The 24,968-nt window shown below is 42.6% G+C and overlaps 1 protein-coding gene and 1 long non-coding RNA gene across 4 annotated transcripts in view; one reads left to right on the forward strand and one right to left on the reverse strand.

Annotated features, from left to right (window-relative positions):
- Nucleotides 1–5,642, reverse strand: part of NPEPPS (aminopeptidase puromycin sensitive) — a 95,352-nt gene extending 89,710 nt beyond the window's left edge. Inside the window, exons 1-2 of one of the 2 annotated variants that reach the window (XM_049858773.1) lie at nucleotides 5,581–5,642; nucleotides 1,325–1,496 (exon numbers count right to left, since the gene is read on the reverse strand). In XM_049858773.1, the coding sequence (XP_049714730.1) occupies nucleotides 1,325–1,496; nucleotides 5,581–5,642 (234 nt within the window). Of the gene's footprint in view, nucleotides 1–1,324; nucleotides 1,707–5,580 lie in introns of those variants that run through there. The other variant, XM_049858772.1, reaches the window with a different exon arrangement.
- Nucleotides 789–24,485, forward strand: LOC126061908 (uncharacterized). Of its 2 annotated transcripts, XR_007513935.1 has the most exons (4): nucleotides 789–1,060; nucleotides 5,051–5,165; nucleotides 8,177–8,329; nucleotides 19,200–24,485. It is a non-coding gene; the product is annotated as an uncharacterized LOC126061908 (long non-coding RNA). The 2 variants fall into 2 exon arrangements; XR_007513934.1 differs by lacking the exon at nucleotides 789–1,060 and having other exon boundaries at nucleotides 1,839–5,165.
- The last annotated feature ends 483 nt before the right edge of the window (nucleotides 24,486–24,968 follow it).

Here is a 24,968-nt window from a genome sequence, read left to right on the forward strand (position 1 = left end):
ATTTTTAAATCGCCTGACTTGCACAGGGATAAGCTTTGCCTTTTGATGGAGCCAGACCCCAGATATCTCATGTTCTCACACCAGCGATTCACCAGATTCATTATACTGAGTCTGACAGTGTAGTTTTAAAACCTACAGTTTTAGACATATTTTCAAAGTGAGTATCATGCCCTCTTGACTTTCAAAGACAACTGCCAACTTTCGATTCATTCTCATACTTGTCTACGTTTCCTTTCATCTCGCTGCTACATACATACACCCTGTTCTTCATAGTTGAGGCCTACTGACTTTTACCCCCTGGCTGCAGTAGGAAAAAAAATGAAACAAAATATATTTACCATCATTACTTTTTAAAGATAGCTACTAAACAATTCCCACTTTCCATTATAGGCTTCATATAACACTTAAGAGAACAAGGTACAAGTCTATTGTTTAAAATCTTTGCAGGACACCTATACCAATGGTCCCTCCAATCAATCAATATTGCAAATAACACTGTGGGGCCATGATTCACCAAAAACTGCAATGGAGAGTAATGGGATATTTTCCCCAGCGGCATGCTAAAACTAACAGCTTCTTTTAGAAAAGGGTACTGCTAAGCCATCATCGCTGTAGCAACAAATCCACCTGCTTCAAAGGCCGCAAAGCAAGGAAAATAGAAGAACAGCGGAGACGGGGTCCTCCGGCAGCTCCTCTAGAGGTTAGGAGAGAACAAAGTCACTGCTGCACTGTCACTTGCGGGGAAAGGGGGAGGGGGCGGATCATCTTGGAAACCCAGCCCCAGAGCTGGAGCAGGCGGGGAGAACTCGGCAAGGCTGCCTGGGATTAACGTTCTCCTTCTCCGCTCTCCCCCCTTCCAGAAGCTCCCCTCCTAGCGACAGCGCGGCGGCCGGAGTCTCAGATGACCGCCCCTCCCAATCCATCCCCCGTGGGGTGTAGGGAGAACCGGGGAAAAGAACTGAGTCAGGAGGCTGAGACAGAGCGCGGACTCCGATGACCCCTCCGGCCGCTCCCAGGACACTGCCGAGGCAGGAAGGGCCCGCGTGGAAGCCCCACACAGGTGTGCGCGCCCCAGCGGGCGCACAGGCCAGGCCCGCCCGCCCGCGCCCGCAGCGCTCCCCGCAGCGCTCCCCGCAGCGCCGCCCGGCCCCAGCCCAAGCAGGCAGAGCACGCGGGCCCGGCGCCCCGCCGCCGCCCCAGACGGGCGCGCCCACCCCCGAGCCGGCCGCCCCCGCCCCGGCCCCGCAGCGCCGAGGCCCGCCCGCCGGGCCCCCAGCCCAGCCCGCGGGCGCGGCCTAACTGCTCGCCCGGCAGCTTGCCGTACCTGGGCGGCGGCCTCCAGCTTGCCCTCGAAGGTGAAGTCCAGCAAGTCGGGCTTGAGGCAGAGGCTGTAGTTGACGGGAGAGACATCGGCGGGCAGCCGCTCGAAGGGCCTCTTCTCCGGCATCGCGGCGAGGCCCAGGCTGTGGAGGCGGCGACGGCGGCGAGAACAGCGGCTGAGGAGGAGGAGGAGGGGAGGAGGCGGAGGGCCGAGGAGGAGCAGGCGGCGAGCGAGGGAGGGGGCGGTGGCTGCCAGCCACATCCACCGAGTGCGGGCGACCGCCTGAGGAGAGCGACCGGGGAGTCTGGGAGAGACCCAGCCTGAGCACTAGGGGCCCGAAGGGAGGCAGTGCGGGCGGGCGGGCTGGCGGGCTGGCTGCCTACGGGGAAGGGGCGGAGGGGAGGGGAGGAGGGCCGCCAGGGAGGGAGGATGGGAGGGACGGAGGAGGTGGTGGCGGCTGCGTGCGCGGCCCCGTCGGCCGGGCGCGCCCCCGCCGGCGTGCGCGCGCGCGCCGGGGCAGGGGGAGGAGCAGGCGAGGGCGCGGGGTCGCCGGCGCAAAGGGGCTGGGAGGTGGCTGCCAGCGCTGCACCTGTCTACGCGTAGCGGGAGCCGGGCGGCTTGCGAGCCGGAAGCAGCCCGGAAGGATTTGAGAAGCGGAAAGAAAGGCATGAGGGACCCCTGAGATGTCTTTGGAAGTTGAAAACTACACAGATGGTCAGTACAGTCAGGGAAAACTTTTGAAATATCAGTTCAGAGCCACACCCCAAACTGGATTTTACCTCCAGGCCAGCGGAAAGCCCTGACTTGAGGCTCTTTGGCTGCAATTATTCCTATTTAAGTAGCAATTTCAAAGGATGATTTGAAAAATTTTTTTATCAAAAAAACTTCAATAATCCAGGTTATTTGAACCAAGGCAATTTAGCCCTTTGAAGGAGCGGTTTCAAAAGTTAGGAAATTTTTTGTTTCCATGACTTAATGTTTAAAATAAGGTGTTTCACCTTTTTCCCGTTATTATATTTGTTTCTTTCTAAAAGACTTCACCAATTGTGGCCTGGCTAATGATGAACTAGCTATGATTCTTTCAGTTCTATAGCCATCTCACAAATTGAGATGCATATATATTTTTTAAAGTGTCAAGGGCAAGGAGATTTATTCATAATCCCCACATTCCTTTATAGAAACTTCTCAGGTTCAACCTGTTTATTAACAAAACTCAGTGCAGAATGTTGTCTTAGACCTGTGCTGTCCAGTAAAAATATAATGGGAGCCACTTAAGTAATTTTAAATCTTCTAATAGCCACATTAAAAAAAAAGTAAAAAATGAAACAGGTGAAATTAACTTTAGTAATACCTGTTATTTAACCCAACATATTCAAAATATTATCATTTCAGGATGTAATCAATATAAAAATATTAACGAGGTATTTTTCATAATTCTTTAATATAAGTCTTCAAAATCTGGTTGTGTTTCACACTTACAGCACAGCTCATTTTGGACTAGCTACATTTTAGGTGCTCAGTAGCCACATGTGGCTAGTGGCAGTTGTATGAGGCAGCATAGACTTGGACACTGGGCTACCCACTTAGCCTCTGAATCCTACTTATCGTTTAGAAGGGCAAACTGCAAAGCTGCAATCCTTTCAAACTAAGATACAAGACAAGCCTTTTGTCACCTGAATGCATTTCTATGACCACTTTTTGAGTAATAAAAACCAAACTTGTCATCGAGTCGATTCCAACTCATAGCGACCCTTTAGGACAGAGTAGAACTGCCCTATAGAGTTTCCAAGGAGCGCCTGGTGGATTCAAACTGCCAACCTTTTGGTTAGCAGCCATAGCACTTAACCACTATGCCACCAGGGTTTCCTCTGAGTAATAATAGCTAACATTTACTGAGTGCTTACTAAACACTTTTCCTGTATTAACTTGTTTAATCCTCTTAACAACTCTGTGAGGTAGGCACCATTGTCCCCATTTTACAGATGAGGAAACAAGCACACAGAGATTCAATGACTTGCCAAGGTCACATAGCTAATAAGTGGCAGAGCTGGCTTTGGGACCCAGGCATTTTTTCTCTCCTTGAGAACTTTCTCGTTTTGATTATTCTAATCCATCTTATCTCAGCTTCTTAAAAAGTTATTTTCATTATGCAAGAACCCATAAGGTTCTCACTTGTCGGTTAAAGCAAATTTGATTTATAACCATTTAAGGCTCTCCATGAACTGTCCTTACCATTTTCACAGGCTTGTTTTTTCTTATCCTTTAAAACATGGATTCTCGGATCCTAGCAAGCTAACCTGTTTACCAACTGGCTGTACTGCTTGCCCATTCTCTCTTCTCTACCATTACTCAAGCCTTTATTGCTGGAATGAACTCCTAAGCCTTTTCAGCAAACCCATGCCCCTCCCTTCCTTCAAAACTCACCTTTTCCTGGAAAGTCCTCATTGACAAACTCCACCCAACTCTAACCTCTTTCCCATCAGCTCACAAGTACTTGGCTTTTGCTGATTTATTTGTACTTGTTCTATTGTTTTTAATTTGTTTTACAGGTTCCCCTCCACCCAGTGTTCCTGTGAAACCTTTCATAAGCCAAAATGGTGTAAAGCGAAGAAACAATTACCATAAACTTATATGGGAAAATTTTTTGAGCATTCACAGACCCAAAAAATAACCTGTCAAACCATACTAAAATAAATCGAGATAAAGCACAGATACTCAGAGACACAGCTCAGTCAAAGTTATGGCGGCTCGATGCTGAGATGCTGAGTGTAGTTACCGGGGAAGGAGCGTGACGATGCCACTTCCACTGCTTGGGGTGTTTGCTGCCTTTTTTAGCGGCTTGCTGCAAAACAAACACTGAATGCTATTTCTACTTTTCACCCTTTCTCATAAAAGTGAAAATCCTCTTCAGATTTCTTTCAGTTAGCAAAAACAGGTACTAAAGTAGGTCTTTAGTAAAAACAAAGTGGTGTAAAGCAAACTTTTGAAAAGCAGGGGATACCTGTCTATGTATATCTCTGCAAGGTGTGCTACCAGCAAGAGCTTCCCTTCTAGTTCTGTAACAGTACTGGGCCCTGCACAAGGTACATCTCAATTGTTATTGACCTGACTAACCGATTAACCAAGAGAGAATCTTTTACCCAGTCTGTAGTCTTACCTTTATGTAGATATGTGCCCTATAGAGAAACTGTGTGAAACTATGACTAGAGATAACCTTTAAAATCACAGAAAAGATTTTTTTAAGAAACAGAGTTTCATGGCAGCAGTAATTGTTAGCTTGCTGTGGGGAAAGTGGTGGCCCTTAATTGGTCCCATCCCTAGTCTCATGACCCAGGAAGTTCCAATGCAGCAAGTCAAAAGTGAGCCCAGATCTACTATTTATAGCTTGGGAAGGGGAAATAGAAAGTAGCATATAGTGCCTTTAAGTAAGACTGCGTAACAAGTATATGCCCCAGGCAGGCTTCTTCAAGTAACTGAAAAGAGGAACTCAAGGGTCCTTAGAAATTCACGTCCCTCCGTGGTGTTACAGAAGGAGTGGGGAAATCAGAAATGTCTCAAGGTCGTTAGCCCTACTTCTTACGGATTTCTAGGCTTCTCTGTTTACTGGAACCCTTGAAAATCTGCAAGGGAAAAATCTATATTGCACATCTGTGTACTTCAATAAAAAGTTAAAAAAGAAAAAATATATAAAACCACCTAATACATTCTAATATGCACTTTTGTCTTCAGGCTTCAAGCAGTAATCTAAAGACACGAAGTAGTCCCAGTCTCTTCACTGTCTTTCTCTATGACCTAGAGCAAATCTTTTAATTCCTCTGCCTCAGTTTCCCCATCTGTAAAGCAGGTATGTGTGTAATAATACATGCTTTCATTCACCTGTAGTTGGGAATTTCTAAAAATCTAACATTTTCTTAATGTCGGAATACTCTACATAGCAGGAATGTTAGATAGGGGCTGGAGTAAAGGACAAATAGAGCAAATGTAAGTCACTGGAAGAGATGTTTCAAAGCAAAGAGCATAGAAAGGAGTTGAGTTACATAGCCAAAATACTCAGGTGAGAGCGAAAGAAACCCTGGCTATGGAACATTGAAAGGAGAAGAGAAAGATGTGGAGACTTTGGGAGACCATTACAAAACCTCTCATGATAGAAAAAAACAAAGCATTACTGTTAATATTTAGCTCCCGACTTAGAAATTATGGCCTTCAATGTCACTTTCAAGTGTGAAAATTAAAACTTATTCTACTAATATGAGTCTTACCTGCAGAATACGATGAAGGGGTTCCAAAAGACAGAGACACAAAAAGTTGGAGAACAATCCATAGGAAGTTGGTACCATGAGGTCCCAGCCTTAACTCTTCTGTAACTTAAAACAGCTGTTGGAATGACTGTTGGAAATGTGAGGAGCTGCTGGAATGTTGCTTAACTGTGTTCTTCGCTGAAAAGTAGGTTAATTCTGTCTGCTTTAAAATGCATGCTATACTGACAGGTAATAACTATATCCAAGAAAAACAAACTCATTGCCATTGAGTCAGTTCCAACTCTTAACAAGTATATAATACCATAATAGAAGACATATATGTTTATGTATTTGAGAGTGACAATCTGACATTATATACATTTAGATGTGCCAAAGAAAGGTCTTTATAGTCAGGAAGAATTTTATTTTTCTTGGTATCTTTCCATCAGGAAGTTGAAAAAGTCACATGTTTCCACCTGTCTTACTTCCTCTAGCCCCCCTTCCACCACTTTTTTTTTTTTTTTTTTTAGTACTTCTGCTTCCTTTTTCACAATCACTATTCCAGATTTATTTACTAATCCAGAGTGACTGGCAGTTACATGACTACACCCAATCCCTTTGTTGGTGATCTTCAAATTGAGATGAGCCTGTTTGGCTGTGTCCACTTATGGTTAGCCATCAGGACGTTGCAGAATATGAGAAAGTCTAGCTTCATCTGCTGGAGTGAAGCCAGCACCCTCTGCTGCAGGCAGGAATGCATATGTCCATGTCTAATGCCTGGGTCTCTGGAATGCTGTTACCACATTTCTCGTGGAATCCCAAGCCTTTAAAGGTTACAGTGTTCTGGAGCTGGCATGATGGAATTAGCAGTGATGCTTGCCTTGACTTCAAATCCAAAAATGAAGTGTGGGCACAGGTTGAACCAGACCTATGAGTAGCCAAGAGGATTAGAAGTCTCAGCAGCTTACCAACAATCAGCCAGCCTCAGTTTCTCCACCCTTGGCTCTTTCTCTGTTTGCTTTTTAAATCCCTGGCAGGAAGAATTTACATCAGATTTATACTCATTACCTGATCCCTTGCCTAGTAAAGCAAATAATCACAAGATTTGTCCACAACCCTAGGTTAAGGGTGAGGTGAAGTTTTAAACAGATATTGGTATTGTTTCTCAAAAGAGACCCTAGACATTAAGGCCTGGCAGGCTGGTAGAATCACATATCATGGGGTGTGATTCAAGAGAGCAATCTGCACTGAAGTCTTAGCCACATATCTTAAATAACTAAAGATGAGGATCTTCTACTGCCAGCCTCCTTGTAGAATTTGCATAGGAGTCAAGATTAATAAGCCCTTAAAAAGTGTAGGGGGAGCTAGAAGTTGGCTTGTGGCCTGCTTGTTCACAGGACTGAACTGAAAGTCATCTTGTCCCTAATAAACAAATAATGTCAGAGCTGAAGATAGACTAAGATAAGCATCTGGGACTCTTTTATTTTCAGATACTGTACATTTTCTAGGATAGATTTAGGAAAATAGTCTTGGCCCAGACGCTAGCCTTTGGGATCTGGTGCCTTTTTTTTTTTAAATCTAGATCGTAACACCTCTGTATTGTGAATTGACTCAAGAAGAAGCCAAAGAGACAGAAAGCAATGCAAACTGTTCATATGTTTTAGCCCTGGGAAACCACACCGGTGGGTTTCTAGATACACGGTCTATTTTAGTTCAAAGTGCGATCACACTGTATAAAATATACATTGACTGAGAATGAGGCATAGCACAGATGCCCCAGGGACCTTACATCAGGAATTAGGGCAAGCCAAAAGGGAAAAAAAAAAAAAGACAAAACTCTTGAGGCAGAAAGGCACAATTTGAACCATTCAAGAGAGATTTATACTTTTCTTGCCCCAAACCTTCATTAGCTATGAAGTGGAGGCCAGAGTTTCAGGAACTCTTCATCAGGAAGCCCTGTATTTTTGCTGTGCCCTATCCTGATGTGGCTCAGTGCCATGAGATGCCAAAATAGGTCATCTTCCTTTGGCACGATGCACTTTTGCCAAAGTGATTGATTACGTCTTATTTTAATGTGAGAGGCTATAGGTATGTAGGAGTCCTGGTAGTACAGTGGTTAAGAGTTCAGCTACTAATCAAAATATCAAAAGTTGGAGTCCACCAAGTCACTCCTTGGAAACCCTATGGGGAGTTCCACTTTTTCCTGTAGGGTCGCTATGAGTCAGAATCGACTGGACATAACAGGTTTGTAGAGAGGGAGGGTGACGGGATCAAAGGAGCTGAGGAGGTGGAGATGAGACAGGAGTCGCATAGGAGTGCTATTCTTACTGTCTTTCTTTGATTTATAAGCTCTACCCCCTCTTACGTTTTCCAGGAATTAAAACACCTTAGTTCAGTCCAGGCTGGGTTAAGACTTGATTTTTACAGGTTGCATTTCATCCTTCTAAACCAGTAATTAAAATGGTAAAATGTTAAAAAGTCTTTTTTACATAACTTTCCTGGTAAAAGCATAGACCAGAATGCCGTGTTACAAACATTAAGATTCAGAATTTAAATTTTAAGGATAGCCAAAGTAAGTTGGGAATGAGTTCCTTTTGCTTTTTTATTATTGTTATAGAGGGCTTCGAATAAAAGGGCATCAGAAACTGACACAGGACAGCGATAGATGCAGCAATTTGTTCAAAGTTAACAACGAAGCAATGACGAGAGCCATGATGAGAATTTCTGACTCCCGGTCTTGTCTCCTTTCCAGATAGTCTTGCTGTCCAAGGTAATTGTTGGAGAACAAGTGTTGACATATTAGGGGGACCATGTGTCCTAGATTTCACAGGCCAGTCCTGATTTCAAATGTTCCATTCCAATATTGTCATAAGCTATGTAAATGTCCTAAAAATTACAATACTCCAGGATTTGAGTTTAAAGAAAATAAAAGAATCGTGTGCCTGGGAGTTAAGGCAAAAAGGGCACATGATAGCTAGTGTCAAGGCTGGGTGACAGGAATGAGACAGAAAGATCTGATTGTTAGAATAACCAGGCAGCTCAAATGAGGGTAATAGAATCCCATGCTGCAAAGCATCAGCTGATGCTGAAAGAATGCTCTCTCCGTTAGTTCTTAAACCAGCAACCAATGTTGCTGTTTTCCACCTACCTCTAGAGCGCTAGGTAATAGGGCCTGCTAGAAGCAGGCTTCTGCCCTGGAGATCTGACGTACTGTCATGGGTTTATAAAAGCAGAAAAATGGGGGTAGTCCTTTAGTGAACGGGATGAGGAATAACTTCATTAGAAACAAGTCTTTTCATACAGCATGTTTGAAGTCCTCAAACTGCTTTATAAAATCAAGTCTGTTCATTTCTCACGAGGAATAGCAAACTTAGCAAGAGAAACAAGTTCTCTAGGTATAGAAATCCTAGCTCTTAGCCCCTACACAAGCCAACCCTAGAGACCCAGACAAAGAATACTTTTTATTTAGCAGAATTAAACCATTATCACTCTAAATAATTGGAAATACATTTAAATGCTCTTCATGGTATGTTTCAGCGCTTGAGGAAAAAAAAGACAGTGGAAATCCACAGAGCAGAAGGCCCAGTTCTCCTTTTGCCATGACCATTCCTAACCTTGTAATTCTATGTAACAACCATAAAGGCACATTCTCATAGCCAGGTTGGGGCCCCTTGTTCTGCAGAGTAACAGAGGGGTTAGGCTTAGTAACTCTCCCCAGTATTAAGTTGACCGGATAACATACAGGATGCTCAGTTAAATGTGAATTTCAGATGAACAACAGATACTTCTGTAGTAGAACTAAAAAATATATTGCCTGGGACATGGTTGTACTAAAAATATGCAATATTTGGGGCATACTTATATTTAAAAACTGTTCATTGTTTATCTGCAATTCACATTTAACTGAGCATCCTATATTTTTAGTTCCTAAATCTGGTAACCCTACCGGTAGCCTTTCAGCTTCTGAAGATGGCAACCAACGGCTTTCGAATTGTTTGATTTTATAAAAGAGAATTTTAAAATAACTTTGTGTGTCTGCAAAAATCCTTTTCTTGAGAGTAGATTGCCATTCTGTCATGTTTAATTTTTTTAGGCTATGAAACTCTAAAAAGGATTCTCCGACTCTCTTCTGATTTTCTTATACCCCAGGGTATTCACCTTGGTGGAAAGCAGGATAGGTTAATATCAAGTGGCTCCACAGAAATCAACTTGTCTCTTCAAATATTTCACATATTTTAAATACTATTTCTGAGATTAGATACCCATGTTCAGAATGGGGTGGTGATTATGCCATCTTTTATAAAAGAAATTGCTTTGAAAGTGACATTGACAAGATTATGGCAGGTGACTGCCAAATACTGACACACCACACCGGGAAACCAAAGGCTGTTTCTTTCTCTTACCACTGTTACTATCTTAACACTTTTAGCGTTTGCACTCCCCAGCAAAGGATGCAGGCGGACATTGTAGACCTGATTCCGCCACTCCTGTAGATATCAAAGCTTAAACATTTTAATGGGGGGAGGAAAAAAAAACTCTGAATAATGAATATTCATAAGATTTTAATCAAGGAGAAGCCCAACAGAATTTCACATTTTACCATAACCCAGGGGAGGGAAATCTTTTCCATAATCATTAATAACTTGGTTATTTAGGAAAATAATCTCTTCACTTATTAACCATTTATCGAGAGCCTAGTATGTGCCACTTACTTGGTGTGTATGTGTAAAGCTCTTAATGAAGTATAATTTATATATAATAAACCAGACAAATCTTAAAATGTTCAAGGCAATGACTATTTATAATTGTAACCACTACGTAGCTACTACCCAAAACAAAATTTATAAAAACTTTGCACGACCTTAGAAAATTTCCTCATAGCCCTTTACAGTTAATCCCCAACCCCACCTCCACTACACCACACACTCACCCCCATAGGTCACTGAAGCAATTACTTTCTGATTTCTAACACCATAGATTTGTTTTGCCAGTTTTTGTACTGCATATCAATGGAATCATTCTGTGTGTGTTTTTGTGTGTGTCTAGCTCCTTTTGCACATGTTTTTTGATGATTATCCATCTTGTATCAGTAGTTTATTCCTTTATATTGCTGAGTAGTATGGTATGACTGTATGACTATACCACAATTTATCCATTCTCTTCTCGATAGACATTCAGATTGTTTCTGGCTTCTAAATAAGGCTACTGTGTGCATTCGTGTACAAGTCTTTTTATGGATATACGTATTCATTTCTCTTGGGTACATACTTAGGAATGGAATTGCTAGACCATCGGTTAAATATACGTTTAACTTAATAAGAAACCACCAAACAATTCTCCAAAGTGGTTGTACCATTTACACTCCTACCAGCAACAGCACCAGATGTGGAGTTTCAATTTCTCCACATTTTCACCAACATTTGGTGTTGTCAGTCTTCTTTTAGCCCTTCTAGTGGATGTAAAGTGGTATAATGGTTTTAATTTGCATTTCCCTGATGATTAATGATGTTGAGCATTGTCACGGGCTGGATTCCCTTGGAAGCTGATCCTGAGAGGGAGATTAGCGGAAGGTTTTTTAGGGCATGCTCTTGGGCTCGACAACTGTGGAGGGAAGAGACAGAAGCAGGATTGGGCAGAGGAAGAATTTGAGTTGTGATACAGTCTCAACATAAGGCCTCAGTTGACCGTATGGGGAACACTGAAGCTGGGATAATCCTTCAAAGATGCTATGAGGTTATATGAGGGGTCAGGCCTTTATACTCCCATGTTGGTTAGCCGTTGAATGCATACCATCCTGGGAAGAAATGACCTTTAAACAAATCAGGGCTTTTCAATTGAGGCAATCTCTGAAATAGGCTGACAGTTGGGGGCAGCCTTCTTCATTCCTAAAGGAGAATATGGGTGGTACAGTACAACATTTACCACAAGCACCTTTTCATGATTTATTGGCCATTTATGTATCTATTTTTGTGAAGTGTCTGTTCAAGTCTTTTGTGCATTTCTTAATTGTGTGGTCCATCTTTTTGTTGTTGATAGGCATTCTTTATTTGGATATGAGCCCTTTGTCAGGAATATGTACTATGAATTTTTTTTTTCCCCAGTCTGTGGCTTGTCTATTCATTTTCTTAGTACTGTCTTTGTTGTTGTATGCCATCAAGTAGATTCTGACTCATAGTGACCCTATAATACAGAGTAGAACTGCCCCATACCGTTTCCTGGCCTGTAATCTTTACAGGAGCAGATCACCAGGTCTTTTCTTCCACAGAACAGCTGGTGGATTTAAATCTATGAACTTCAGGTTAGCAGCCAAGCATTTAACCATTATAGCACCAGGGGTCCTGCCAGTGGTGTCTTTAGATGAGTAGAAATTTTCAATTTGAATGAAGTCTAATTTTTCTTTTATGATAAGTGGCTTTTGTGTCCTGCCAAGAAATCTTTGCCTCCCCCAAGGTTGCAAAGATATTCCCGTGTTTTTTTTTTTTTTTTCTATAAGCTGTATGGTTCATGTGCTACTCATTTTTTAAAAAATAATTTATTTTTGTTGTTGAGAATATACACAGCAAAAACATAATAACAATTCAAGTTTCTACATGTACAATTCAGTAATAGTGATTACATTCTTTGAGTTGTGCAGCCGTTCTCACACTCCTTTTCAGAGATGTTCCTCCCACAATTAACATAAATTCACTGCTCCCTAAGGTGCCTATCTATTCTTTCCAGTTGCTGTTGTCAGTGTGATCTTAAATAGATAGATCTTACAAGAGCATAACGCTCAGGCAGACATTCTTTACTAGTTAAGCTAAATTATTGTTTATTATTTAAGAAGACTTCAAGGGATATTTTTGGTTTAAGATTTAAAGATTATCTTAGGGCAGTAGTTTCTGGCATTCATTCAGCCTCCATGGCTCCAGAAAGACTGGATTCCATGAGATTTTGGAATTCTGTTCTGCATTTTCTCCCTTTTGATCAGGATTCTTATATAGGTTCAGTAATATTAGCCAGGTACCATCCAGTTCTGGTCTCATAGCAAAGGAGGCAGCTAGTCATCAAGGCAATTAGCCATACATTCCATTTTCTCCTCCTCTTCTTCCTCTGTTGCTTGGTGTGACTTGGATAGCTACTTGTAAGCTTTTAAGACCCCAGGCCCTATGCAAAGAACTAGGAGGTAGAAGAGAATGTGCTGCTCATTTTTTTTTTTTAATTTTTATTGTGCTTTAAGTGAAAGTTTACAAATCAAGCCGGACTCTCATACAAAAATTTATAAACACCTTGCTATATACTCCTAATTGCTCTCCCCCTAATGAGACAGTACACTCCTTTCCTCCACTCTCTCTTCGTGTCCATTCGGTCAGCTTCCGACCCTCTCCTCTCCCCTTCAGACAGGAGATGCCCACATAGTCTCATGTGTCTACTTGATCCAAGAAGCTCACTCTTCACCAGTATCATTTTCTATCCCATAGTCCAGTCCAATCCCTGTCTGACGAGTTGGCTTTGGGAATGGTTCCTGTCTTGGGCTAACAGAGGTCTGGGGATCATGACCTCTGGGGTCCTTCTAGTCTCTGTCAGACCATTAAGTCTGGTCTTTTTACAAGAATTTGGGATCTGCATCCACTGCTCTCCTGCTCCCTCAGGGGTTCTCTGTTGTGTTCCCTGTCAGGGCAGTCATTGTAGCCAGGCACCATCTAGTTCTTCTAAGGCTAATGTAGTCTCTGGTTTATGTGGTCCGTTCTGTCTCTTGGGCTCATGATTACCTTGTGTGTTTGGTGTTCTTCATTTTCCTTTGCTCCAGGTGGGTTGAGACCAATTGAGAACTTCAGTATAAATTTGGGGGATACAATTCAATCCATAGCATTTACCATATTGAGATATCACCTATTTTGCTTAATATATTATTAAAAATATTCATGTTATTACATATTCTTCAGTACAATTAAATGGGTGTAGCTATGCAGTTAACTTATTTAACTACTTCCTAATCTTGGATATTTAAGGTATTTCTAATTTTTTGCTATTTTAAATATAACCCATATAAAACCAAGGTGATGGGTAGCCCTGGACAAGATTTTAAAGAAACATCATTCCAGCATTTAAAAAGAAAAAAAGGAGGAAGAAGTGAAAGTGGAAGAATAGAAAGGAGGAGGGAAAGGGGGGGAGGAGAGAGAAAGAGAACAAAAGGAAAAAAAAAGGAAGTATTTACTTTCTCAAGATAAATCAAAAGGAGATTACATTCAGAAGACACAACAAAACTTCTCAAAATCCTCTCTTCTCTTCCCACCCTCACACATGGGATAAGTGTTTGACATTCTCTCCCAACTGGCTCCTTTTCTCCTGCTCTCTCTTCTTCCTTCCCTTCCCCAGTTCCCTTCTCTAGTTCCTTTGTCATTCCTCTTCTTTTCCCCACCTTCCCTTTCCCTGTTCTCTTCTCTTCCCACTTCTTCCTTATCCCATCCTTTTCTCCCCCACTCCAAAGGTTCTGATAACATTTTTCTCCCTTTCTTGTAAATATCTGCTTTTTTCAATGTAAATTAGATTAAAACTATTTCATTTCCTCCAATCCCCTCATTGTACTGATCTAGCAGCAAAACATTCTTCTTCGCCCTGTAGGAGAGAGGAAGGTCATGAAAGCTTATAACTTAGAACATTTTTCCTATCATAGAAAGAACCTATGTGAACAAACTTATTCATGTCTTTTTTTCTCCACATATGATTGTTTCCATAGGCTAAATACCTAAAAGTCAATCACCGGGTCAAAGAGAGTGAACCCTTTTTAGGCTCTTAATACACACTGCATGTTATCAAACTGATCTCCAAATATGTACCAATTTACATTCTTTTCAACAATATATAAGAATGTCTGCGTTCACATCTCTAGCATGGAGTACTAGCTTTATTTGCTTTTAATCTTTGCCAGTTTGGCAGGTGAAAGTGGTATCTCATTGCTGTTTGTTTTGCGTTTCTTTGCTCCTTGGTCAGAAAGTTTTTTTTTTTTTTTTCATATTGGCCATTTTTATTGCTTTGGTGTGCACTTTATACTCCATACTCTTTCATTTCTTCCCTTAAGTACCACATGAAGTAGATCTTATTATCCCTATTTTGGAAGACTGAGAATTGCACAGATTGATTAACTTGCTTAGGATCTCAGTATCTAGTAAGAGGCAAAACCAGGGCCGGAACCCAGACAGCCTGACTCAGCACAGGCAGTCTCCTTCTCAGCCCTTGGTCTTCCCATGGTCTCTTTCTGAAAACTCCAGGGCCAGAGAGAATGGCTGGAACAAGACAAGAAGGAATAGAGCTTGAGTTCTTATTTAGCTCTTCCTTTTAACTTGGCCCACCCAAGAGCAGATACCTTTCCATCACCTGCTGCATTTAACTATTAAGAACTATTAAAAGACATTCTTTTCCCTTGATGGTCGTCAGAACCTCCTGGCTTTCCAACAGTGCCACCCAAATCCTTTATCTGCCTCCAGAACCTCTCAGTGCCTTAGTTTCTTCATCTGTAAAATTAGGAATTGAACTAGTTAATCTTTAAAGTTCTTTCTAGCTTTTAAATTATATTATTCTACTGTGGAAAAGTTATGCTCATATCCATCAGCTTTGGTTTATGAGGGTTGCCTTCAACAATTTGTGAAGTTTAGGAAATTCTCCTAAAGAACTGCTTCTTCCTCTCTGGCCTTCCTGTCCTCACCATCCTTTCCCCTTGACAGATTGCGTTATTTTCTTGAGGATCTCTCTCAATTTCCTGGATTTTTACTTTTCCCCCCTCCTTTTGTTTTCATGGTCACCTTCTGTGTTTCTTCTTTTCCCCTCTATCTTTCTCTAGATCCTTCACTGTTTCTCTGTGCATCTATTCTCTGTGCCTATCTCTTAGAAGCTACAGGGTGGCCACAAACTCTAGAAACATCAGTAATAGTTTATTTTTTTACAGATGAACCTCTTTGATTTCTTCTTCTGAGACATCACAGACATTACAGGGATTGATAGAAATTCTGCATTAGTACTTCATGCACTGCAAGTTGGCACAGAGTATTGAACCAAGCATTTCTAATGAGGGACATTGTATTGACCATAACCAAAAAAAACCCAAACCCACTGCCGTTGAGTCGATTTTGACTCATACCGACCCTACAGGACAGAGTAGAACTGCCCCACAGGGTTTCCAAGGAGCACCTGGCAGATTTGAACCGCTGACCTTTTGGTTAGGGTTAGCAGCCGTAGCACTTAACCACTACACTACCAGAGTTTCCGATGGTGGCATAGTGGTTAAGTGCTACGGCTGCTAACCAAAGAGTCGGCGGTTCGAATCCACCAGGCGCTCCTTGGAAACTCTATGGGGCAGTTCTACTCTGTCTTCTAGGGTCGCTATGAGTCAGAATCGACTCGACAGCACTGAGTATTGACCATATCATGTAATATAATTGAACGTATCAGGTATTGTAATATCCATAGGTCTTTATTGTGTATGTTTATCTGTTCCAGATTTTGATGGCCACTCTTTAGTTCATCAATGGGTTTTTCTTTGCCTTTTCTTTCTCTTTGTATTATCCGTACTCCTTCATAAGTATATTCTTCATTAGAACTGGCCCATGTTGTAATGACTTACCTTTGAAGAGGGAACCAAATGCTTAAGCGAGGTCTTTTGAGAACCAGAGTTGTAGAACAGTTAAGGTTTGTTTGGGCCCTTCTACATCTCTGTCAACAGCCAGAATTTCTGACCCAGTTAAGAGGAGGAAGTTACTCAAGAGAGCTTTGGCAACACAAGGCATCCATTTTAAAAATGGCATATTGGCCATGGCCTTTTTTCTTTTCTGAAATAGTCTGAGAAATTATTAAAAACAAACAATAAATAAGTAAATCTCTGCAGAGTACTATTTCCTAAGGACTTTAAATGTTTATTATTCCTTTCTTTCACTTTTCACAATATCATTTAAAAGCTAAAAATTTATTATTCTCACAGTACAAATGAGTAAATGGACGTGCAGGTAGGTTGTGAATTTCCCAACTCACAGGGAGTTGGAGCAGGTCTGAAACCAGAAATTGGGTATCTCTGCTGACTGGGCCTCTTGTCCAAGGCTCTTTATCCTGCAAGAAGCTGTCTGGTTAATGTAGAGGATGTGGCTTGCTTATTCATTGTTCTTAGAAAATGAACCTCTCTCTTCCTTCCTCTCTACCTCCAAAACACCCCCAACCAAACACCAAAAAACCAAACCCACTGCCCCTGAGACGATTCTGCCTTATAGAGGCCCTAATAGGACAAAGTAAAACTGCCCCACAGGATTTTTCCAAGGCTGTAAATCTTTGTGGAAGGAGACTGTCACATCTTTCTCTCACAGAGCCACTGGTGGTTTTGAACCTCTGACCTTTAGGTTAGCAGCCAAGCACTTCAACCACTGTACCACCAAGGTTCTACCCCCCAACAATACCCTCAATTTATCATTTAAATGAGCAAAAGGAAAAAAAAAAAAAATGAATGTATAGCAGCCTGCCATCTGGAATGGTTCAGGTGCCACATCTTTCTCCCACGGAGCAGCTGGTGAGTTCAAACCACCGACCTTTCAATTAGTAGCCAAGCACTTACCCATTGCGCCACCAGGGCTCCTAGCCAGCCACCCAGAGGCAGGGAAATGGCTGCGATCACCAGTGATTTCAGTGATTTTTTTCCACCACCAGCTGCCATCACAATTTCCAGAAAAGCTGCCAAGAAAAGGCAGGAATTAGCATTTCATGGAACCCCCCCGCCGACCCCGCCATTATGAATTTTGGAACTTTTCCTGACTGTGCCCTCATGCCTCCTTTCCCATACCATTCCAGATAACAGACAAGGTATTTGACCTTAACTGGAGTTGAAGAACTCAGTATTTCTTGAAGATGCTTTCCTTCAGCCAGCAGTCCTTAATAAGACTGAGTTATTTTTTTTTTTTTTGGACCATTTTATTGTTGTCTAGGTGCTGGGTAGGTGAAAGTTTACAGAGCAAATTAGTTTCCCATTCAACAATTTATACACAGCTTGTTTTGTGATATTGGTTGCAAACCCCTGAATGTGTCAGCACTCTCCCCCCTTTTTCCCTGGGTTCCCTGTATCCACTTGCCCAGCTTTCCTGCCCCTGCTGTCCTTCTGAACTTTGCTTTTGGGCAAATGCTGCCCTTTAGGTCTCATATAGTTGATTGTTCTGAGGTGTGCATTCATCACCTGTGTTACTATTCAATTTATAGGCTTGTCTACTGGATGGTTACAATGTGATCTCTGGGAGTGATGTCACTTACAAGTTTGAAGGATGTCTAAGGCCATAGTCTCGGGGCTACCACCAGTCTCTCTCAGCCCAGTATGCCAGGTCTTAATTATGAGTTTGAATTTTGTTCTATATTCCTCTGCCATTCTGTCCATGACCTACTGCAGTGGTCCTGGTCAGAGCAGTAGTGGTAGGCAGGCACCATCTAATTCTTCTCAGGCAAGTGGGGGCTGTGGTTCATGCAGTCCATTAATCCTTTGGACTAATTATTTCCTGAAGTCTTTGGTTTTCTTCACTCTAGATGGGAAGAGGCCAATTGCCGTATCTTAGGTGGCCGCTCGCAAGCTTTTGAGACCACAGTTGCAAACTCACCAAAGTAGGATGTAGAACATTGCCTACATAGATTATGATATGCCAGTTGACCTAGATGTCCCCAGAGACTATGGTCCCTGGCCTTCAAGCCCAGTATCTCAGTTCCAGGAGGTGTATGGTTAAGGCTATGAAGTTTTCATGACTCTGTCCTCTCTGCACACTTGTGCATACATGGGTATATTTGTAGCATGTACACACATACATGTATGTGGGTGTACTTCCATATGCCCTCCCCACCCTGTTCAGCTTATGTATCTACCTTTGTATCCACTCATACATTATTGTTTCTTATTGCTATGTGTTAATATTTACTGTTGTTGCCTTTTACTCTTCTGTATCTTTCAGTGTCTTCCTTTAGGTTGATTATGTTGTGCTAACTTCCCTCATGTTGTGTATTCTCTCTCTCTTTACCATAGTATCTGTCTACTATCTAGTTAGTGGTCCCTCCCCTCCATCCCTGGTAACCATCAAAAAATGTTTCTATCTGTGTGAAAACCTTTTCTTGACTTTTTTAAATAGCGATCTCATACAATATTTGTCCTTTTGTGACTGACTTATTTCACTCAGCACAACGTCCTTCAAGTTCATCCGTGTTGTGAGATGCTTCGTGGATTCATCGATATTCTTTAACATTGTGTAGTATTCCATCGCGTGTATGTGCCACAGTTTGTTTTTCCAGTCATCCGTTTTTGGGCACTTAGGCTGTTTTCTATCTTTTTCCTATTGTAAATAATGCTGCAGTGAACACGGGTGTGCGTATGTCTATTCATGTCACGGCTCTTATTTCTCTAGGATATATACCTAGGAACAGGATTGCTGAATCATATGGTATTTCTATTTCTAGCTTTTTGAGGAAGCGCCCTATCATTTTCCATAGTGGTTGTACTATTTTACATTCCCACCAACAGTGTATGAGGGTTCCAATCTTCCCACAGCCTCTTCATCATTTGTTGTTTTCTGTTTTTTGATCATTGCCATTGTTACTGATGTGAGATGGTATCTCATTGTAGTTTTGATTTGCATCTCTCTTTTTTTTTTTAGGATCACTATGAGTCCAAACCAGCTCCATGGCACCTAACGACCACAGTGGCTAATAATCGCGACTATCTCTTCATGTATTTATTGGCTGCCTAGATGTCTTCTTTGGTGAAGTGTCTGGTCATGTCCTTTGTTCATTTTTTATTGGATTGCTCGTCTTTCTGTTGTTGAGTTGTTGGAGTTTTCTATAAATTTTAGAGATTAGACCCTTGTCAGGTATGTCACAGCCAAAAATTTTTCCCAGTCCATGGGTTCCCTTTTTACTCTTTTGGAAAAGTATTTTGATGAGCATAAGTATTTGATTTTCGGGAGGCCTGAGTTATTTCTTTCCCTAATATGAATTATTTGCTTAAAATTAAAAACCCCAAGGATAAGCACCTTATCCCTACTTGTCCTTCTCTCTTTTCTCCTCTTGCTATCTCTCACTCCAAACAGATCTCACTCAGGTCTCTGGCTATCAAGGCACTTACCACACTGTAGATAACAGGCAATTCAAGTGCTTATCTTCATCTCTAATGCATGTGACTTATTTTCTTTGTACTCCAGCCCAACACAGAGCCTGGCCCATTGTTGGGACTCAATAAATGTTTGTTGAATAGGGTTTGCCTAAATTGGCCTGGGGCACCATCAGAATTTCTTGGCCTGCTGAGTTCGAGGGAAGGCTAGGTTGGCTACACCTTCCTGTCTGGAAAGACCAACCCAGAGCCAAAATAGGGAGGCCACACCTCTGCAGAGGACAGTGACAGAGGAATTGACTGATAGGGCCCCTCATCCCACCCCATACTTTTTCTGGCTAAGGCAGCCCTGGAACTCATTTTTTCTAGGCTAATAAAAAAAAAAAAAAAGCTAATACAGACCCTTTTTTAGGGCAGAGCTGCTTGTGGAGATCAGGGTAGAGACCAGAGCCTGACTTTATAGTAGGGATAACTAAGAAAAGTAGGTTAGGATTTGATAGGGACACAGGTAGACAGACTAGCCTCCCAATAAAGATTTTGTATGTAGGGTTTAAGAGCATGGTCTGGGTTCACATTAGTATTTGTGCAACTTTATAACTGTGTGACCTTGAACAAGTAACTTAACCTCTCTAAACCCAGACTTCGTCACCTATGAAGTAGGGATAATAATAGTATCTGCAACACATGGCTGTTGAAAAGAGTACATAGGTTAACACATGTTAAAAAAAAAAACCCACTGTCATTGAGTCAATTCCAACTCATAGCAGCCCCATAGGATTTCCAAGGCTGTAAATCTCTACGGAAGCAGACTGCCATATCTTTCTCCCACAGAGCCACTGATGGTTTCAAACCACTGACCTTTCAGTTAGCAATCAATTGCTTTAATCACTCCATCAGGTCTCCTTTAATACATGTTAAAACCAAAAAAACCAAACCCTTTTGGTTAGCAGTCAAGCTCTTAACCACTGTGCCACCAGGGCTCCTTTATTTTGATACCAAAAACCAAACCAAACCAGGTGCCATCGAGTGGATTCTGACTCATAGTGACCCTGATGGACAGAGTAGAATTGCCCTATAGGGTTTTCAAGGAATGCCTGGTAGATTCAAACTACTTTTGGTTAGCAGCCATGGTTCTTAACCATTACACCACCAGGGTTTATACATGTTACCCAGAACCCAGTGCCAATATACATGTAAGGTATGTTTAATTTGAAATTGCTCATGTTGCTGAGATCTAAACCACCTCTAATGTAAATTTGTACAACTCTTCAGAGATCAATTTGGCAGTATTTATCACTTAGTGGTTAAGTGCTGGAAACCCTGGTGGCATAGTGGTTAAGTTCTACAGCTGCTAACCAAGAGGTCGGCGGTTCAAATCTGCCAGGCGCTCCTTGGAAACTCTGTGGGGCAGTTCTACTCTGTCCTATAGGGTTGCTATAACTGCAGTGGGTTTAGTTAAGTGCTGACTGGTATATAAATTATAGTGCGATGGAATACTATGTAGCCATCAAAAAGATTGACACAGAATTATAGATGTTACTTATGGAATAATAGCCAAGCTAAAAGGGGAAGAGGTACCCTAAGTGATCTACTAGGCAGAAGGGTAGCACCAAGAGCCAACAGAAGGAGCCAAGCCAAAATCCCAGCTTAGTCACCTAGAAGAATATAGAGACATTATGTTTGGAGTGGCTGGTGGGGGTAATGAGAATTGGGAATTATAAAGCCTTCCTCAGAGTTGTGTGGAGGGAGAGTCAGCATGATTGCAAGAGGGAAGTGCCAAGACGGAAGGTCCTTTAAATATAACTGGTATTTGTCACTCACTTTCAGAGATCTGTAGTTGTGTGGTGCCTGGGTGTGTCTGGTTTGTTTAATGGGCCAGGGCAGGTCAGAGAAAGGTAGCAAAGAAGCAGGAAGATGGGGCTAAGAAAATGAGCCTGGGGAGGTGTGGGTAGATAATCACAGTTACGTGGATTTCTAACTAGGTTTTTGGCTATGTTCAAGAGGATATTGATTAAAAGATTGATGTCAACATAGAGAGGGGCTTACTGTTCTGTTAAATATATTTTTTTAAATCAACAACTTAGATCATGGCATAGCTGTGAAAGATAATTAACAGGATGAATGATAGAGGCAAGATTTAAAATCATCTCGACAGATTGGAACAAAATGCCAAAATCAACAAGACGGAATTTAACAGGTATAAAGTGATAAACCTACATTCAAGTTAAAAAAATTGCACAGAAGTAGTAGGACAGGCTTGACAGCATTTTATGTGAAAAAGACTTAGGTCTCATCAAATCCAGTGCAGTCATAAAAAACCAGCTCCTGTGGAGTCAGCCCTGACGCGTGTGGACCCCGTGTGTGTTCCTGTGGAGTCAGCCCTGACGCGTGTGGACCCCGTGTGTGTCCTGTGGAGTCAGCCCTGACGCGTGTGGAGCCCGTGTGTGTTCCTGTGGAGTCAGCCCTGACGCGTGTGGACCCCGTGTGTGTTCCTGTGGAGTCAGCCCTGACGCGTGTGGACCCCGTGTGTGCCTGTGGAGTCAGCCCTGATGCGTGTGGACCCCGTGTGTGTCCTGTGGAGTCAGCCCTGACGCGTGTGGACCCCGTGTGTGTCCTGTGGAGTCAGCCCTGACGCGTGTGGACCCCGTGTGTGTCCTGTGGAGTCAGCCCTGACGCGTGTGGACCCCGTGTGTGTCCTGTGGAGTCAGCCCTGACGCGTGTGGACCCCGTGTGTGTCCTGTGGAGTCAGCCCTGACGCGTGTGGACCCCGTGTGTGTTCCTGTGGAGTCAGCCCTGACGCGTGTGGACCCCGTGTGTGTTCCTGTGGAGTCAGCCCTGACGCGTGTGGACCCCGTGTGTCCGGGTAGACCTGTTTTCCGTGGCTGATTTTTTGGAAGGAGATCACCAGAACTTTCCTCCCAGGTACCCCTGGATGGACTTGAACCACTAACCATTCAATTAGCAGCCAAGCACTTACCCATGGTTTCATGAAAAGACACAATGGGCATCAAGAGGGGTAATGCTGTAGTCACATTGTATTTTGAACTGCCCAGTTCTGGGCGCCATATATTAAGAAAAATATTGATGAACTAATATATGCCTAGTGAGAGGTCAGGATGGAACAGGGTCCAGTAACTCTACTGGGTGAGGAAGAGTTTGATAGAATTTAGAGATACTAATATGGGGAAGAGAGCACTAAGGTGGATAAATGATAGCTGTCCTCCAGTAGCCAGTTGTCATTTACAAGGTTTGCCATATGAAATTGCCAATATTCAACCATTTTTGACCTATAAAAATGGCAGTTTCTTTTGGTTCAACCTAAAAGAAGAGAATGTAGATTGATTTTGTAACGCTGCAGACGGCAAACAAGAATCATTAGGTGAAAAAAAAAAAAAGGTGAAAGAGGGAAGTAAATATTGCCTCAATGTAGGAAAGATTTTGTCACAGTCAGATACTCAAGAGCAGAACAAGCTGCCTTACAAAGCTCTAGGTTCCCTGTCACTGAGAAAGCCCAGGCAGACCTGGGTGACAGTCAGTTGAGGATATTTAGAATTCTCTGCATTCAGTCAGAGACTCTCCATGATCGAGCCTGTGTTTCCACGGTACAGGGACAACACGCCAGACCACTTAGAGTACTCTGGCCACCCTGTGTTCTTTTACATTGCTGTGTCCTTGTGCACGTCAGTCCCCTTGCCTAGAACTCCACCTCTCCAAACTATGCACCCTGTATTCCTACTTATCTATCCAGACTCAACTCAAGTATGGCCTCACCTACACTCCCCAGTGGTCTGTCATATTCTCCTTTGTACCATCTTGTACCTTGTGCTTACTTCTGTAGTGGCACTTATCATTCTTTAGCAATTTTTTGTGTACTTGTCTCTTTCCTACTACATAGATGTGAGCTACTTGTGAACAGGAAACATGTCTCTTTTATCCTGGTATACCCCCCAGTGACTAGAAAAGTATCTAGCACGTAAAACCAGTAAAACCAGTTGCTGTGGAATCCATTCTAACTCATCATAACCCCATGTGTATGAGTAGAACTGTGCTCCATAGAGTTTTCAGTGGCTGACTTCCCAGAAGTAGATTCCCAGGCCTTTCTTCATAGGCATCTATGGGTGTACTCCAACCTCCAACCTTTTGGTTTAACCACTGGCACCACCCAGGGATTCCATCTGGCACATGGTAGATAATGAATATTCATTAAATGAATGAGGTTGGATGTTTTGATTTTATACACGTGTGTGTGTGTATATATACATGTGGTACAGGCAACCTTCCCAGCATTTTGCAGAGGCAAAGGGCTGTGCCTGCCGTCTTCTGTGATATAGGAACTAACTCTCAATCTTTAAGCTATATCCTTATTTAGGTATGCTTCCTGTTTCTGGCCAAAATAAGAAAAACAAGAGGCTGGGGTCTGCAGACCACAGAACCAGTTAAGACCAAATCTGGGCCGCCTGACGTGCAGAAGCATGAACCCCCATCCTCTGGGTGATCCCGGAATTCTTCTGCCACTGACAGAACCAAACTTCATCGGCCCAAGATTGGGGGAAGGCTTTCAGAAGCGAGGGTCTGAGCCTAATATTCAGTTTGCGAGCTCCCCGCTCCCCCAACTTTTTAGACTGAGCTTGCACAGAACGGCTGGACTGTCTCAGGAACGCCTTTTTGGGCCAGAACGATCAGCAAGATGGCCCCTCCTTGAGGCGTTCCTGAAGACCCCAGACCAGATTTACTTCACTCGTATAAACCCCTTGGGCTATTGTTCTGGGAGCCATTTGGTGACACAAGTCCCGGTGTGTTCCTTTGCTTGGCCTACCAAATAAAGAGTCTTCTTTCGCATTTACCCATTTCGTGTCTCTATGGCTGTGCCGAGCAGACCTGGAACAGTCCAGTTACGCATGTGACAGTTTTAAAAAGTTATATATACATGTATTTATGTGATTCTGAATCAGATATTTTAAAAGTAATGCCCTTACTGTGTGTAATGCACTTTGGTATTTTCTAATCCATTTTTTAAAGTGGAGATCATGACCCACAAAATTAACTTCATGATGGTCCACCAGCGGGTTCCTAGCCTCAGTCTGAAAAACGCTGAACTACATGATTCAGAGCAGAGATTTGCAGGGGAGGTACATGTTCATGAGAACCTGAGAGAAACCATGGGCCTTCTTGCCAGAAAGATGCATAGATGCTCCGACATTGGCGGTCAATTTCAGAGAGTCCCTGGGCCCACTAAAGTCCTTCTGTGGGTCACAGGTTAGGAGGAAGTTCCTTCTAACTGCAATTTTATTTCTTCTGAGAAGTATTAAGTAGCCTT

Source organism: Elephas maximus, chromosome 19, assembly GCF_024166365.1.
Source record: "Elephas maximus indicus isolate mEleMax1 chromosome 19, mEleMax1 primary haplotype, whole genome shotgun sequence".
NCBI lineage: Eukaryota > Metazoa > Chordata > Mammalia > Proboscidea > Elephantidae > Elephas > Elephas maximus.